This window comes from Lagenorhynchus albirostris, chromosome 19 (assembly GCF_949774975.1).
Source record: "Lagenorhynchus albirostris chromosome 19, mLagAlb1.1, whole genome shotgun sequence".
Lineage (NCBI taxonomy): Eukaryota > Metazoa > Chordata > Mammalia > Artiodactyla > Delphinidae > Lagenorhynchus > Lagenorhynchus albirostris.
Window position 1 is genome coordinate 47,782,597 of NC_083113.1, and position 18,320 is coordinate 47,800,916.

The 18,320-nt window shown below is 39.9% G+C and overlaps 1 protein-coding gene across 2 annotated transcripts in view; it reads right to left on the reverse strand.

The window, feature by feature from the left end:
• The window catches only part of RFWD3 (ring finger and WD repeat domain 3), a 39,614-nt gene that overhangs the window by 2,189 nt on the left and 19,105 nt on the right, over positions 1-18,320 (reverse strand). Inside the window, exons 5-12 of one of the 2 annotated variants that reach the window (XM_060131606.1) lie at positions 15,118-15,309; positions 14,927-15,018; positions 10,943-11,057; positions 10,217-10,445; positions 7,590-7,740; positions 3,834-4,010; positions 2,008-2,222; positions 515-726 (exon numbers count right to left, since the gene is read on the reverse strand). In XM_060131606.1, the coding sequence (XP_059987589.1) occupies positions 515-726; positions 2,008-2,222; positions 3,834-4,010; positions 7,590-7,740; positions 10,217-10,445; positions 10,943-11,057; positions 14,927-15,018; positions 15,118-15,309 (1,383 nt within the window). Of the gene's footprint in view, positions 1-514; positions 727-2,007; positions 2,223-3,833; positions 4,011-7,589; positions 7,741-10,216; positions 10,446-10,942; positions 11,058-14,926; positions 15,019-15,117; positions 15,313-18,320 lie in introns of both variants that reach the window. The other variant, XM_060131605.1, reaches the window with a different exon arrangement.

An 18,320-nucleotide genomic window follows, 5' to 3' on the forward strand; every position in this document is an offset into this window, starting at 1 on the left:
CCATGTGACATAATTGGACAGTGCTACTCTATGGGTTCAAGGACAACACACAGAAGGCATCGTGTGCTTCATTTTGCCTAACATCAAGAGGCAAATTATTTCTGGTTAACCCATTTACAGTGATGCAAGGTTGATCAGTGTATTCAGGTGGTGACAGGCTGACCCCTCCACTGTAAATTCATCCTGAACTGATGAAGCTGATGCCTGATTAATTATTTTATAGAGGTTTCAGTAGCGCTTTTTTAAAAAGGTTCACAATACGGCCCATGAGACACTAGAGCTCACATAAAAAGAGTGAGGTCAATCTAAAGATATTGGTATGGAAAGATATCCAAAACAGGAAGTTAAATGGGAAAGAGCAAACTATAGAGTAGTATGTATCAATAAAGTGTGACTTGTGTAAAAAATAAACTAAGCAACCACACACATACCCGTATGAAGATACATGCAATTATGGAGAACTTTGGCTCTTTGCTTTATATACGTCAGTATAAAAAACTGACAGACTACTCACCAGGGCAGAATTTGACATTTCATCCCCAGTACACACCAGGATGCTGCCATCATTCTCTGGATTTTGGAAAATGGCACTTTTGGTCAGTAGTTTGCAAGTGGGTCCCCCACGGAATGTTTGTACAGAATTGCAGGAACAGATTGGCTCTCCAGCATTATCCAGCTTATAGGACATCTCCATGAGTACACTTCGTAAGGTTTTGTGATTTTTATCTATGAGACAGAGAAATCAGTATTGATCCATGGGGATGGTCCAAAGAAATTAACCAAATACATGAACTTGGTTACCAGTTAGTTGAGTGGAAAGGGCACAATTTTATCAAACCATCATGAATAGCTACAGAGCAAACATAACAAGAACAAAATAATACATCATAAATGAAATTCAGAACCCTAGGCTAGGATGAAGCAAGTTATCTACAGTAGGTTTTTGTATATGAGGGATACAATTCTGAGAATGAGCTAGCCTTTTTACGAAAATCACTGTAACTGGCCAGACCTCTGTTTGGGTTTTTGTCTTCCTTAAGGGTTCTGACTACAAGGCTTTTTCCTTCCCCAAGTCAGGACCCCATTAATCCCCGGAACTGTACATATAAAGTGAAAGCATATTATTACAGAAGGGGAAACATATACAAGTGGTTCTGCTGGGAGGCAAACAAAAGCTAGAGAACAAAATGGGATCCCCGAGCTTTCTAAAGTCATAGCAAATCCTTGGAGATAGAGGACCTAGATGACTAAAACCAAAAAGGAAAGAAGAGTCTGCTGAAGCAGCTTCTCAGCTCAAACAAAACTTAAAATGCTTAGGTCAATCCACAACTAGCAGAAATTTAAAAGTACAAGGTTACTGGGCACTTTAATGACTATCTCTTACAAAACATCTGCCTGACCATCAATATAGCTCATCAGGAATTTAGATTCATACCTTTCAGCTAGGAAAAACCTGTGAATTTTAGCATAGTTGCTAGTCGAGGGTTGCAGTCCTGGTTCTGGAGGGCATGAGAAGTTCAGCTGGCTCGGGCCACTACAGTTGTCCGTCTACTCTTCACTTATGTTTGTTGGCCCCAAATAAGGAAGAACAGCTAATAGCCTAGAGTCTGGGCTCTCTACATGACCCCCCTTATCTGGGCCTTTCTTTTAAGTGAAATGAGGGGCAAGTAGAAAACATGAAACTGATCTAAGGGTAGCTCAGTGGCTTCAAGAGCAGGTCTCCTCATTCCACTACTGCCTTAAGTCACAGGGGCTCCTAAAGTGGCTAATTCACTTCCAAGGAGTACCTGGCCAAATATGTCCCAGTTCACACAAGTGAGGAAAAGGGAGGCAGGCTCTACGGAAGAACTCGGGGCCACTGTCCTCACTGTAGTAGCAAGAGCTATTAGTCTGTGAGGGGCTTACCAGTACCACCTGAAGGCTAGGACAAGCTCTCCTTTTCTCCCCTCTACCGATCTGCTCCCAAACAAACCACAGGTCCCACGAGGACATGCGAACAACACTCACCAGGCCTGTAGGTCACAAGACAGTGCCGGCTGCTGCTCTCTGTCTGAAAGTCTATGCAGCCCCCAGGCTCCATGGGCAGCACATGAGGCCAATGAGTAAAGCCCATTTTCAGCTCCCAAAAGGAAGCATTCTCCAAGCTTCCAGCCAACAGCCCACCATATGGAAATGCAGCTGAGGCAGCTCTGGGTATGTATGACAGGGATACCAGCGGGCATCTGAAGGGAAAGAAAGGAAATCATGCCTCACCTTCCAATACTTGGATTGCTCCAGACCCCACTACCAGGAGCCCTTGAGGACTTTCCTAACTCTATAGAAAAGGTTAAAAAACTTCTGAGGGTCACTATCCTCTGATAGCTGATAAAACTACCAACCCACTCTGCAGAAACAAAAGAGCATACATATAATATTCCACGTTCAGTTTCAGAGGAGACACCACATGCTCTAAAAGCAACGGGAAAAAAAATGGACTAGGAAATTTAAAAGTACAAGGTTACAAACACAAGATCTGATTGGTGTGAAGCTTCTGGAAATGGGGTTAGCCACATACACAAGAAAGGTCAGGAAGGAAATTCAGCTTATACATCTAATAAACTAAAGCTTCCAAGCTATAGTTGACAGACCCCCTCAATTAAAATCCAGCCTAGGGAATTCCCTGGCAGTCCAGTGGTTAGGAATCTGTGCATTCACTGCTGTGGGCCCAGGTTCAACCACTGGTCAGGGAACTAAGATCCTACAAGCTGTGTGGCACGGCCAAAAAACAAAACAGCCTAAAGCAACTACATTTTAATTCAGAAACAGGATTGTTTCTTTAGAGATTTTCTAAATGTCTTTCTGCAATCATATGACCCAGACTGCATGCCAAGAGTTCTCTCAGAAATGTTAGCCTACAGACTATGTTCCTATGAACTCGTTTCTGCTGAAGCTGCCAAAGTGATCACATTGCCTGCTTTGTTTCATTTCCTTGTCATAATGAAGCTAACCTAAGCAAACTAAAACAAAAACGAATACATATTCATCCCTTGCTATTTGCTGTATTTTATTGTCTACTCTACGTGGATCCTCTATATCGATGGCAGTCACCTTGTTTGCCTGGAGTTCGTATTTGTATAAACTTACATCAGTCACCTTCAGGCCCATGAACCACATCACTGAAGAACGATTCCACTCAACCCAAACGAAAAGAAGACCCCACAGTGTTGAGGCTAGGTTTCAGTAAACAATTATTACTATAGTGATATCTTTATGTTTAGATTGCTCTACCCCCCTTTTAGTACACTCTGAAGAGCCAAAGTGATGCTGGTGGCTACCCATCCTCAGAACCTGGGCCAACTTCACAAACCTCCCAACTCTATAACTGGATTATAAATGGATAAATCATAGTAAGATGGTTCAGCTGTGGATTAGGGAAGTTTTAAATCACTTTTTATTGGGCTGCTCTTTACTGATCTCTTCCTGTGTGTTAGACATGTGTCTATTAAAGCAAGACTGTGCTAACCATATTTCACAGATGAAGCTCATAACAGGCCAAGAAATGTGACCAAGGTCACACAGCTCATAAATGGTGGAGCTGGGCTCTGAACATAGATCTGATTTCATTTTGGCATGTTGGGTGATCTGGTTATATTTGGTACCAGAACTTTCTACCAAATGAACTATCATGAACACAAACTCTAAGGATGTTACTGATTCTGAAGTGAGAATAGATCAGTGGACTCAGAGAACTGCCCTCTGTTAGGAATTCTGATCAACTGTGAAACACTCTCAAAAGACAGGATTAATACAATAACAGTCTAAGAGAAAGCTGTTACCTACAGGTGGCTCCCTACCTAGCTTTCTGAGGTGCTAACTCCTGGATATGAGAGCTTGTGTTTCGAAGGTCATACAACAGAATTGAACCGTTGACCAATCCAGCATACATGTAATTGTTTTCATCAAGACACCAGCAGCAGCTCCAGACAGGACGTCCAGTATTATAAGTCTGGACCACAGTATTTGTCTCCAGGCTGTGGAGTTAAAAAAGACTTTTACAACTATGCATTACAAAAATCAAATACAGAAGAAAGATGTAAAGATTATCATTTTAATGATGATCCTTTAAGAACATAACCACACACCAAAACTATCTGGATTCCCAATTTCCCCTAAGGACTGCCCAGATAACTCCTTTTAATGCCAAAATATTTGTTTTGGGGGACACAGGTTTCCCTCCTGAGCTGTAAGGAAGTAAAAGAATAAGTTAAAGGGACAGATAGACAGTACATTCCCTACTCTACCCCTATTACCTTCTCCATAGCTACCTATTACACAGGTAATCAATATTTAATATTGAAAAATTAGAAAATACATATAAGAAAAATAAAAATAAATTATAATCCAATCATCCAGAGGTAGTCATTAATAACACTTTGTTATTTAACCTTTCTTTCTCCCCCTATTTTTCAACACTACTAAAATAAGTCATAGCATATAGATACACATAAAACATAACGGTACATTGATTTTTGGGGTAAAATTAAGCTGAAGCATTCTTGAAAAGTCAAAAGGTATATCAGGCCTGGAGCAGGCATCATGATGTCCCTCAGATTTAGCTGCAGAAATTAAATAAGAAGCCAACTAAGAGACATCTAATCAGAACTACTTTTTTTTAAAAAATTAATTTTCATTGGAGTATAGTTGCTTTACAATCTTGTGTTTCTACTGTACAGCAAAAGGAATCAGCTATACGTATACATAGATACCTTCTTTTTTGGATTTCCTTCCCATTTAGGTCACCAGAGAGCACTGAGTAGAGTTCCTTGTGCTATAGAGTAGGTTCTCACTAGTTACCTATTTTATACATAATAGCAATAGTGTATATATGTCAATCCTAATCTCCCAATTCCTCCCACCCCTTTCTTTTCCCCCTTGGTATCCATACATTTGTTCTCTATGTCTGTGTCTCTATTCCTGCTTCGCAAATAAGATCATCTATACCATTTTTCTAGATTCCACATATATGTGTTAATATATTTGTTGTTCTCTTTCTGACTTACTTCACTCTGCATGACAGTCTCTAGGTCCATCCATGTCTCTACAAATGACCCAATTTCGTTTCTTTTTATGGCTGAATAATATTCCATTGTATATACGTACCACATCTTCTTTATCCATTCCTCTGTTGATGGACATTTAGGTTGCTTCCGTGTCCTGGCTACTGTAAATAGAGCTGCAATGAACACTGGAGTGCATGTGTCTTTCTTTTTTTTCAATTAATTAATTAATTTATTGGCTGCATTGGGTCTTCGCTGCTGTGCGCGGGCTTTCTCTAGTTGCACTGAGCGGGGGCTACTGTTTGTTGCGGTGCACTGGCTTCTCATTGCAGTGGCTTCTCTTGTTGTGGAGCACAGGCTCTAGGCGTGTGGGCTTCAGTAGTTGTGGCACATGGGCTCAGTAGTTGTGGCTCACGGGCTCTAGAGCGCAGGCTCAGTAGTCGTACAACATGGGCTTAGTTGCTCCGTGGCGCGTGGGATCTTCCTGGACTAGAGCTTGAACCCGTGTCCCCTGCATTGGCAGGCAGATTCTTAACCACCGTGCCACCAGGGAAGTCTGCAGCATGTGTCTTTTTGAATTATGGTTTCCTCTGGGTGTATGCCCAGTAGTGGGATTGCTGGGTCGTATGGTAGTTCTATTTTTAGTGTTTTAAGGAACCTCCATACTGTTCTCCATAGTGGCTGTATCAATTTACATTCCCACCAACAGTGCAGGAGGGTTCCCTTTTCTCCACACCCTCTCCAGCATTTACTGCTTGTAGATTTTTTGATGATGGCCATTCTGACCAGTGTGAGGTGATGCCTCATTATAGTTTTGATTTGCATTTCTCTAATAATTAGTGATGTTGAGCATCTTTTCATGGTTGGCCATCTATCTGTATGTCTTCTTTGGAGAAATGTCTACTTAGGTCTTCCGCTCATTTTTTGACTGGGTTATTTGTTTTTTTGATATTGAGCTGCATGAGTTGTTTGTGTATTTTGGAGATTAATCCTTTGTCAGCTGCTTCATTTGCAAATATTTTCTCCCATTCTGAGGGGTTGTCTTTTTGTCTTATAGTTTCCTTTGCTGTACAAAAGCTTTTAAGTTTAATTAGGTCCCTTTTGTTTGTTTTTATTCTCATTACTCTAGGCGGTGGGTCAAAAAAGATCTTGCGGGCTTCCCTGGTGGCGCAGTGGTTGAGAGACTGCCTGCTGATGCAGGGGACACGGGTTTGTGCCCCAGTCCGGGAAGATCCCACATGCCGCGGAGCGGCTAGGCCCGTAGCCATGGCCGCTGAGCCTGCGCTCCACAACGGGAGAGGCCACAACGGTGAGAGGCTCGCATACCGCCAAGAAAAAAAAAAAAAGATCTTGCTGTGATTTATGTCAAAGAGTGTTCTGCCTATGTTTTTGTTTTTTTAAAAACAATAGGTTTATTTATTTACTTATTTCTTTTTGGCTGCATTGGGGTTTGTTGCTGCACATGGGCTTTCTTTGGTTGCGGTGAGCAGGGGCTACTCTTTGTTGCGGTGTGCAGGCTTCTCATTGCGGTGGCTTTTCTTGTTGTGGAGCACAGGCTCCAGGTGTGCTGGCTCAGTAGTCGTGGCACGCGGGCTCAGTAGACATGGCTTGCGGGCTCTAGAGCGCAGCCTCATTAGTTGTGGTGCACGGGCTTAGTTGCGGCGCACGGGCTTAGTTGCTCCATGGCATGTGGGATCTTCCTGGACCACGGCTCGAACCCATATCCCCTGCATTGGCAGGCAGATTCTTATGCACCCCCAGGGTAGTCCTCTGCCTATGTTTTCCTCTAAGAGTTTTAAAGTGTCTGGCCTTAAATTTAAGTCTTTAATCCATTTTGAGTTTATTTTTGTGTATGGTGTTAGGGAGTGTTCTAATTTCATTCTTGTCCATGTAGCTGTCCAGTCTTCCCAGCAACACTTATTGAAGAGGCTGTCTTTTCTCCATTCTATATTCTTGCCTCCTTTGTCATAGATTAGGTGGCCATAGGTGTGTGGGTTAGAACTACTTTCTAAAAGATAAAGGCATGGAGCACACTCAGATCTGGTTCAGGGTACTTGCAGAGCATGTGAAAGATAAAATGTAGTAACTGACTACTGATAAAATGTAGTTACTGATGAGAGCAGTCATCATGGCACCCAGGACAATGAGTTCCTGGTAGGCATTTCTGTTAGGCACAACGATCCGGGAACAGACAAGGAATAAGCAGTCCCAAGCTAGTATGGTGACTCCACGGTGTCAGTACCAAGGCTCCCTCCATATTGTCATTCTACCAACTCTAGGGTGTTACTCTCATCTGCATGACTTAAGATATATTTTGTAACATATATAATTTTAAGGAGATGGAACACCACATGTTCTGTTTTGTCACCAGCTGTATCCACTTTTTAAAGCAATACATTTTAAATTCAATGAAGCTGGATCTGAGAAGACAATGCCTTAGACATCTCCCATCCCACCCCCACAAAAGCCAAGGTCATCATAACACAGATAACTAATTTCCACACTATTCAACCCTAGGCAACCTAGGGCCCATCTTCCCCACAAAGCACTCACCTGGTCAGTTTAATAGTGTTGTCTAGGGAAGCAGAGAGAAGTAAGCCTTTGGATCGACTGCTGAAAGCCAGTCCACGTATCTGTTTGCCATGCACGGGAATATACTGACTGCTTTTCATGTTGGCAGTACTCAACATCTTAACACCAAAGCCTGCCAAAGATACGAGAGAGTGAAACAGATCACTGAAAGTCAATTTAGGGCAAAGCAAACTACCATTTCAAGTAGGTCCTTTCTTCACCTTTCTTTGCATGTCTCTGGGAAATAGCTAGTCGAACAAAGAAAATAAAAATTCCCCGGGGTTCTAATTTATCTTAAAAAATACATTCCATCCCAAATATCTATCAATAAGTGAATGATAAACCACTGTATATACATACAATGGAATACTACCCAAAAATAAAAAGAAATGAACTACTGATAGACACAATAATATGGATAATCTTTAAAAAGTTATGTTGAAAAAAGCCAGACAAAAAAAGAGTAACACTGTATGGTTCCATTTATGTACAATTCTAGAAAATATAAACTGATCTATCATGACAGAACGTGGTTGCCTGGGGATGGGGAGAGGAGGGAGGGACAGGTGGATGATGGATTACAAAAGGGCTTGAGCAAACTTTCAGGGTGATAGATATGTTCATTATCTTGACTGTGGCGATGGTTTCAGGAGTGTATACATATATCAACACTCACCAAATGGTACACCACGTTAAGTATGTGCAGTTTATTGCGCATCAATTATACTTTAATAATAAAGCTGTTGGGGGAGAGAGAGAGAGAAAGACACTATTCCACCTGAACCAGATACTCAAGATGTAGAACAGATAGTGAACAATAAAGAATGGAGATAAGTAATTTCTGTGTCAGGTGGTCAAGATATGTTACATTTTTCTGAAACAGAATGAAAACAGATGACATCAAGTATGCTAATCAATGTATACCATTCCAAGAGAGGAAAAGAAAGCCAAAAACTTGTCCTTTTAAATTTGTTACTCTGTTTTCTTACAAGGTTATGATAATACATTTATTTTTACCAAGTATCTATTTTACCTGAGTTATACACAAACAAAATTTGTCAAATCCTAGATTCAAGATCACACTTCTGCTTCACTAGGGGAAAAAGTGAGAGAAAGTTTACTGTGTTTTCTCCTGAAACAGAATTAGGAGAGCCAGAGAAACAAACACAGAAACTACAGGCTTTAAATCAACAAGGGAACATGAGTATTTGCCTAGTTAATCATTAAAGGAAACAAGAGGAAATTAGCATCATCAGTCTATCAGGAAGAGCTAGCTGTGCAGTATGGAATAGACACATTAAGAAATAAAGGAACAGATCACACCCAATTTGGGGAAACAACTGGAAGAAATAAGTATTTTTCCAATTAATGGGGAAGGTTTTATATGATGATAAATCTTTTTATTAAAATCTTGAATGGGATATAGGAACATTATAAACAATCCTTTTACTTTCCCCTCAATTGGAGCCTCCTGATAGCCTCTCAACTCATAGGTAATATTAGTGAATAGAGAAATATAAGATAATCTAGGGATTCCACCACCAATCCTATATATACCTAAGTGTGGGGGACGTAGTTTTGAAGCATTTGAATGTAACTTCTAAGTCGGGGGACAGGAAATCAGGCTGAAGCAAAGGGACCTGACAGTTGACAGAAATCATATGCTGAAGACAGCAGGAAAAACATCTACAACACTGGGCATGTGAGATTTGGTTTTCAACATTAAGACAACCTAAAATTAAGCTTGGAAAGCACACAAAAAAGAGAAAAGCAGTATACTATTAATAAAATAATAATGTTCCCAAATTCTTTTATTTGGAATTTGTCAATTTGAACACTACTGAAAATAAGCATTAAATCTTGTTTTAACTTGAATTAGAGCTTGGGGTAGTGTTTTTTCAAATATTTCTAGTCTAAAATGAACCTGTACTTTAGTGGAACGTACAGGAATGATGTTCTTATCCTTGGACAACCCACACTTCTAAGTACATCTTCTCTCACTTTACCATGGTTCAGTATCTCTACCCTTTTGGTGAACAAATTTACAGAATGACGTCAATAGACAGTACAGACATCTTTGCAGTACCCTAAAGTATCTGTATTAACAGGGAAGTGACTAGGAAAAAGTGATTTGGTGGGCTGTGGACAGTGTTCACCTACTAGTGAGTCCTGGATTCTTCAAGAAGGGAGGAGAGAAATAGAGTCCAAAAATGAACATAAAAACAGGTTCTGGGGACTTCCCTGGTGGTGCAGTGGTTAAGAATCCGCCTGCCAACGCAGGCAACACGGGTTTGAACCCTGGTCCGTGAAGATCCCACATGCCGCGGAGCAACTAAGCCTGTGTGCCACAACTACTGAGCCTGCACTCTAGAGCCCACAAGCTACAAGTACTGAAGCCTGCGTGCCTAGAGCCCATGCTCTGCAGCAAGAGAAGCCACTGCATCTCTTAAGCCCATGCACCACGATGAAGAGTAACCCCCTCTCGCCGCAACTAGAGAAAGCCCACGTGCAGCGACGAAGACCCAACGCAGCCAAAAAATAAATAAATAAATGTTCCTTAAAACAAAACCAAACAAAAACAAAACCACCTGAGGTTCTGGACTATTCACCTGGAAGGAAGGAGGCCTGAGGAGAAGGCTGTGATACTACCAGGCAGCTCAGAGCATCAGAGTATGTCATGACTCGGCAGTTTCCTGTTTGAGACACTGTGAATGTCTTCTGGAAATGGTACTTGTGTTGGCTCTGGCTGGAGGACAGGCTGCTTAGGAAACGTGCTTGGGAACTCCCAGTCAGCTGTGAAATCTCACTCTGATGCTGCACAATAAGTTTTTTCAAGTCCTAAAACGAAAAAGATTTTGTAAATGTGAAGCTTTTTCGTTTGGTATTCCCCTCATACACAATTCCTTGATCTAATACAAGGGTATTTCTTATCCTTTACGAGAAAATGTTAACATGAATCCTAAAGAACTGCTGTAGTTTTCACAATATTTCAACAAGCAACTGAAATAGGGAGAGCATGGAATCATAAAGCACTGAAAGTCCTTAATGGTCATTTTGTCTGAAATTCTCATTTAATTGGTAGATTCAAGGAAGTGAAATGACTTAAACAAGTTTTGATTATCAGGTGGCTGTTCAATTTTTAAATAATTCACACTGCAGTAGAATTCATCATAAAGCATGTATATAAGCCCTAATCAGAAATAAAGAGTTGATCATGTTTACTTCCTGAAAAACCTGGTAAATCCTATTTGTATCTGAGATGAAACTAAATAATATTTAGATGCCTTCTTAATTCCTACTCCAAAAGTTCTTTGGATTAGAGAAGGCAAACTTACCTGAACATGACTGTGAAGCTTAGTGCATTCCTCAGTGAGGACTTGAAGCTGGAGCCGGCACTGTGCCGATTCTAACTCAGCCTTCTTCCTTAGCATCTTCTCCTCTTCTAAGGAACTAGAGGGGGAAAGCCAGCAACAGGTGGAGATTAGAAAGGCTACAGAAGACTTCGCATCAAGATGACATAGTAAATTCACGCTATGATATACACTTTGCTGTAAATATGTCACGATAGTGAATAAAATATAACAAGTGAAAAACCTCTCAAGCCCAGAAACACTATAGGAAAGTAGCATGCAGGGCTGAACTCATGAGCCTACTGGGGTGGGTCTCAGTGTTGAAGTAGGCAGTGATGACCAGGAATCTGGCTCTTACTAGGGAATGGGGACCTACAATGCAAAATGAGGGATTACAGCCAAGCTCACTGCTTGAGTTAGAGCCAAATTATAAAAGAGTAAAAATGACCTGTTAAAAGACCAAGGTTATCTACTGGATAAAAAGAAAATAAGGTACTGGTTGTTCATCAGATATTCAAATTAAAGAACACTATAAAAAGAGGCTGGACTTCCCTGGTGGCACAGTGGTTAGGAATCTGTCTGCCAGTGCAGGGGACATGGGTTCGAGCCCTGGTCTGGGAAGATCCCACATGCCACGGAGCAACTAAGCCCATGTGCCACAACTACTGAGCCTGCACTCTAGAGCCCGCATGCCACAACTACTGAAGCCTGCGCTCCACAACAAGAGAAGCCACCGCAGTGAGAAGCCCGCACACCACAACAAAGAGTAGCCCCCACTAGAGAAAGCCCGCGTGCAGCAATGAAGACCCAATGCAGCCAAAAATAAATAAATAAATAAAATTTAAAAAGAGGCTTAAGTTAAAAAGATAGAAAGTATACACTACGCGAATGTTAAAAAAAAGACTGATTAGAATTAAAAAGGATGAATAGGCATAAAGAGGAACAATGTGTAATGAAAGGACACATTCACCAGGAATAAAAATCATAAATCTGAATGTTTCAAAATATGAAATGCAAAAAAAGAAATTTCCACTCCAATGAGACAGGAGAGAAAAAAAGATGAAAATTAGAAAGGAAGGGATAAAGTGGCTCTTATAATTCAAGAGAACCCACAAACTATTAGAGTTCAGCAAGGCTGCTGTAGTCAAGATCAAGAAATTAGATCAACAGCATTCCCCATATACCAGATAACTGACTAGTAAATATAACAGAAAAAAATTCATTCGAAATAGCGTTCTAACAACAGCAACCTAGGAATAAAGTTAAAGCCTTTAAGAAGCAAAACACAGTTATAAAAGACACAAATGAAACAGGGAATAAGTGAAAGGATATTATATAATATTCACAGCTGGAAAGACTAAATTGAAGTACTGGTGCAAGAATTAACAGACCCCGGAACAACAGAGTAGTCCATTCATAATATAGAAACTTAATTTAGGATAGAGGTAGCAATGGAAATTTATATAGAAAGAACATTTCTATATAAATTTTTATTTATTAATTTAAAATTATTTATTAGTTTTTAAATTATTAATTTTAACAATTAATACAATTGTGGTCATCCATAAAACTAGATTTTAGGTAGACTAAAAACTAGTGTAAAAACTAAAGCTTTTAAAGACATTTAAAAGGGGCTTCCCTGGTGGCACAGTGGTTAAGAATCTGCCTGCCAGTGCAGGGGACATGGGTTCAAGCCCTGGTCCAGGAAGATCCCACATGCCACAGAGCAACTAAGCCCATGCGCCACAACTACTGAGCCCGTTCACCTAGAGCCCATGCTCAACAAGATAAGGCGCCACAAGGAGAAGCCCGTGCACCGGATCGAAGAGTAGCCCTCGCGTGCCACAACTACAGAAAGCCCACACGCAGCAACAAAGACCCAATGCAGCCAAAAGAAAAAATTTATTTAAAAAAAAAAAAAACATTTAAAAGAAGATATTATGTCTCCATGATTGTAATGTAGTAGGGACAAAAACACACAAAACGAGAGACTGATAAATGACTACACTAAAATTAAAAACTTGTGTTCAACAAAAGATACAATAGACAAGTTAAAGAGACAAACCATAAACTAGAAGATGACATTTGCAAGGTATACAACCAACAAAGAGTTGGTATAAGGAAAACAAAGAACTATAAATCAGTAAGAAACAATATATTTTGTTCAATATAAATGAGCAAAATATTTGAGCACAATGTATAGAAAAGTAGGTTCAACCGCAATTGAGGAAAAGCAAATCAAAGTAAATACTACTTCACTCCATGAAACTGGCAAAAATTAAGTCTGATAATATAAAGTAGGTGAGGGTATGAAAAAAAAAGAGAAATCTCTTACACTGCTGCTGATATATACTGGAATAGCCTCTTGGAAGAGCAATTTGACAATATCTAGTAAAGTTGAAATTACACGTACCCTATGATAAAGCAAATCCACTTCTAGACCTAAAGAAACTCACCTATCTCTCTGCAGCATGGCTTATATTAACAAAAACTGGAAACCACCTAACTGTCCACCAATACAAAATACATATAAGTAAACTCTAATTAGAGAAATAGAATATTATATAGAAATTAAAATGAATCAACTAGAGCTACATATATCAACTAGGATATGTGCCTCAGAGTATTAACCAAAAATCAAGTCTTATTAAGTACATCTCTGCACATATCCTTAATCATTTCTTTAGAAAAAATGCCTGAAGCAGAATTACTTTTAGACTTCTGAAGCATATTGCCAAAGGCCTCTCTAAATGTTTGTGCCCGTGTACATTTTTACCAGTAATACATGAGCGAACCCACATCCCTGTACTCTATCAGTGCAGGTTCTTTTTATTTTTTTTGGCTGTGCTGCGAGGCATGTGGGATCTTAGTTCCCTGACCAGGAATTGAACCTGTGCCCCTTGCAGTGGAAGCGTGCAGTGTTAACCACAGGACCGCTAGGGAAGTCCAGTGCAGGTATTTTTAATCTTTAATGTTCTTAGAGCATATTTTATAAGTAGTGTTATTAGCATTTGTTCATGGGCTTCCAAAATCTTGATAATTTCTTGCATTGTACGACAAGTGCAAAGCCTCATTTGTGAGACTTCTTTGCAGAGTACTGTTGCAGGAGGGCTTAGGGACACAAGAAACAAAAATTCTCAGTTTTTAAAAAGTATCATTAAGTCTATTCTAGTGACAAGGAGATTGAGACTTGGGAGTGTGTTCTAGATGGCCATGAATTGGCTACAAAGAGTAAGACAGAGGATTCCCTGATTCAGTGTTCACAGTGTTTAGCAGCAGAGGCAGGCAGTAAATGAATCCCTAGGGAAGAATCTGGACAGGCTACAAAAAATCCAGGCTATCTTTCTGATTGGGTCTGCTTCCCAGCCTAGGTGTGAGGTATTACTGTATGGTTAAAGGTTTCTCTATGACCTTTTTATTTTTTTAATTCATTCATTATTTATTTTTGGTTGCATTGGGTCGGTTGCTGTGCGTGGGCTTTCTCTAGCTGTGGTGAGCAGGGGCTACTCTTCCTTGCGGCACGTGGGCCTCTCATTGTGGTGGCTTCTCCTGTTGCAGAACATGGGCTCTAGGCACGCGGGCTTCAGTAGTTGTGGCTCGTGGGCTCTAGAGCGCAGGCTCAGTAGTTGTGGCTCATGGGCCCAGTTGCTCCATGGCATGTGGGATCTTCCCGGACCTGGGCTCAAACCCGTGTCCCCCGCACTGGCAGGCGGGTTTCTAACCACTGTGCCACCAGGGAAGCCCCAGATCATCATTTTTAATGCTATATGGAGAGCAAACCATGCTTCAGATGATCAGGCATGTATCATAAATCACAGTGTTAGACAGATTGCCAATGATCCCCAGAGATCCCCAGTCACAGCCCAAGGAAAGCCTCAGAACCACACTAAGAGTGACTCATACCTTTTCAGAGGTGCATACAAAGAACCAAAAGCGAATATTCCAGCTAGGCAGACTCTTGCCACCTACCTTTTTGTGAGCTCCTGTTCACTAGTGTCCAAAGCTCTCAGGGTTCGGGCATAAAGGACAACGATGTCACTGTGCTTGGCTTTCTTGTTGCACTAAGGAGCCCAATGGGACACAATAAGTGTGGTTCTAGGAATCCTCCTGACTTAACATGTTGACTGTGCACATGCACAGTTCTTAACTATGGTCTTTACCTGAGGACATTTTCGTGCCTGTCCTTTGAGCCACTTAGAAATGCACTTATACCCAAAGAGGTGCCCACAGCGCAATGCCGAGAGCCGGTGATCCCCAGCACTGGTCCACTGTTCCAAACATATTGTGCAAGTGTCCGCTTCTTCCTCATCCACAGAAGCAGAAGCTAGAAGAGGATTAGACTTCTGGGGAGACTGCTAGATGGAAACCAGAATACATTCAAATTAGAGAAGATGCAAAATCAGTCTTGAAGAAGGTGTGAAACTCTATCAAATTAACAAAAGATACACAAAAATGATACAAACACAATTGAAAATGCCAAAGAAAAACCCCAACACCCATGAATCACTTCCCATCCTTTCCAGAATGCAATCTGGTCAAAGGTAATATAAGCCATGAAAATATTATTACCCTTTGAGCTTATAAAATTCTTGATTTTCTTTCATTCAAATGACAAAAAGGAGCTATATTTACGAAGATATTAAAACAAAACAAATCTAGAAGTGACCCAGTTAAATAACAACAGGGAATATTAAGTTTGTTATACATTGGAAATTAGGTCCATAATCAATTCAAGTAGCTATAAAATACCTGGCTCATGTGAATAAAGAAAAAAAAAATACCAGGAAAAAAAGAAAGGATATAAACAACTCACACAAAAATACAAATGGTCGGTAAGTGTTCACTTATAAAGAAATGAAAATTCAAGTAAGAGACCACATTTTTACTTTTTCATCTAATAGATGTCTGATGACACCAAGCACTGAGGGTGAGGCAGAAATGGGCATACTTACATACTGTTGCTGCAAGTAAAACTGGCACAAATTTTCCTGAGGGCAACTTGGCATTATCTATCAAAACTAAAAATACATACCTCTTTCCTTTGATATAGCAATCTTTCTGCTAGAAATATATCCCATGAATATAATCACAAATATTTGCCAAGACAATAGTACAAAGATGCTCAGTGCAGCATGATCTTATTAGGAAGCAACAGCAACAACAAAGAAATAAAGAAAAAGGGAACAACCATAATGTACATGGCAAGGGAAGAGTTAACTAAAAATGTATTCCTATGTAAAAACACTGTGCAGCTATTACTACCAATAAGAATGAGATTCAATTTTATGTACTGACACTAAAAGGCTCTCCAAAATGCAGTAAGTTGGGGGAAAAGGAACAAGTCCAAGAACAGGATATTATATAATCCCTCTTGTGTGAATTTTAAGATAGAACATTTAAGTGAATTCAGTAAAGTTGAAGGATACAAAATTCATCTACAGAAATCTGTTGCATTTCTACACACTAAAAATGAACTATCAGAAAGAGAAATTAAGAAAATAATCCCATTTGTGAACTACATCAAAAAGAACAAAATACTTAGAAATAAATCTAACTGAAGAGGTAAAAGACCGGTACTCTGAAAATTATAAGACACTGATGAAAGAAACTGAAGACAACACAAACAAATGGAAAGATATACTATGCTCATGGATTGGAAAAATTAACACTGTTAAAATAATCATATCCCCACCAGGTAATCTATAGATTCAATGCAATCCCTGTCAAAATATGAATAACATTTTTCACAGAACTAGAATAAACAATTCTAAAATTTGTATGGAAACACAAAACTCCAAATAGCCAAAGCAATCTCAAGAAAGAGGAACAAAGTTGGAAACATTACACTCCCTGATTTCAAACTATACTACAAAACTACAGTAATCAAAACAGTATAGTACTATCACATAAGCGGACATATAGATCAATGGAACAGAACAGAGAGCCCAGAAATAAAGCCACACTTATATGGGCAATTAATTTACGAACAAAGGAGGCAAGAATAGACAATGGGGAAAAGACAGCCTCTTCAATAAATGGTGTTGGGAAATCTGGACAACTACATGCAAAAAAATCAAACTGGACTACTTTCTCACATCATATACAAAAGTAACCTCAAAATGGACTGAAGATTTAAATATAAGACCTGAAACCATAAAACTTCTAGAAGAAAACATAGGCAATAGGCTCTTTGACATCAGTCCTAGCAGTATTTTTTTTGAATATGTCTCCTCAGGCAAGGGAAGCAAGCGAAAATAAACAAACAGGACTACATCAAACTAAAGTTTTTGCACAGCAAAGGAAACTATCAACAAAATGAACAGGCAGCCTACCGAATTGGAGAAGGTATTAACAAAAGATATATCTGATAATATCCAAAATAAACAAAGAGCTCATACAACTCAACAGCAAAAAAACCACCTGATTAAAAATGGGCAAAAGGGGCTTCCCTGGTGGTGCAGTGGTTGAGAGTCCGCCTGCCAATGCAGGGGACACGGGTTCATTCCCCGGTCCGGGAAGATCCCACATGCCGCGGAGCAGCTGGGCCCGTGAGCCATGGCCCCTGGGCCTGAGCGTCCGGAGCCTGTGCTCCGCAACGGGAGAGGCCACAACAGTGAGAGGCCTGCATACCGCAAAAAAAAAAAAAAAAAAAAAGGGCAAAAGACATGAACAGACATTTTCCCAAAGAAACAGCCAACAGACACATAAAAAGAAAAGATGCTCAGCATGACTAATTATAAGGGAAATGCAAATTAAAACCACAAAGAGATACCACCTTATATCCATCAGAATGGCTATCATCAAAAAGACAACAAATAACAAGCATTGGCGAGGATGTGGAGAAAAAGGAACACTCATGCACTGTTGGTGGGAATGTAAATTGGTGCACCCACTATAGGAAACAGTATGGAGTGTGGACAAATAGCATATAATCTCACTTACATGTGGAATCTGAAAAATAAAACAAAACAAAAAAACCCAGACTAAGAGACACAGAGAATAAATGGGTGAGTGCCAGAGGGAAGGGGAGTGGGCTACGGCAAAATAGGTGAATGGGATTAAGAGGTACTAACCTCCAGTTATAAAATAATAAACCATGGGGATGTAATACATAGCATGAAAAATGTGGTCAATAATATTGTAATAACTTTATATGGGGATAGATGGTTACTAAACTTATTGTGGTGATCACTTCATAATGTATGCAAATGTCAAGTCACTTTGCAGTACACTTGAAACTAATATAATACTGTACATCAACTATATTTCAATAAATAAAGAAACAACATTTATACACATAAGTAAATTTATATGAGAGTAACTTTTCTAGAGAGAATGAATAAAAATAGAAACTTGCAAAAAG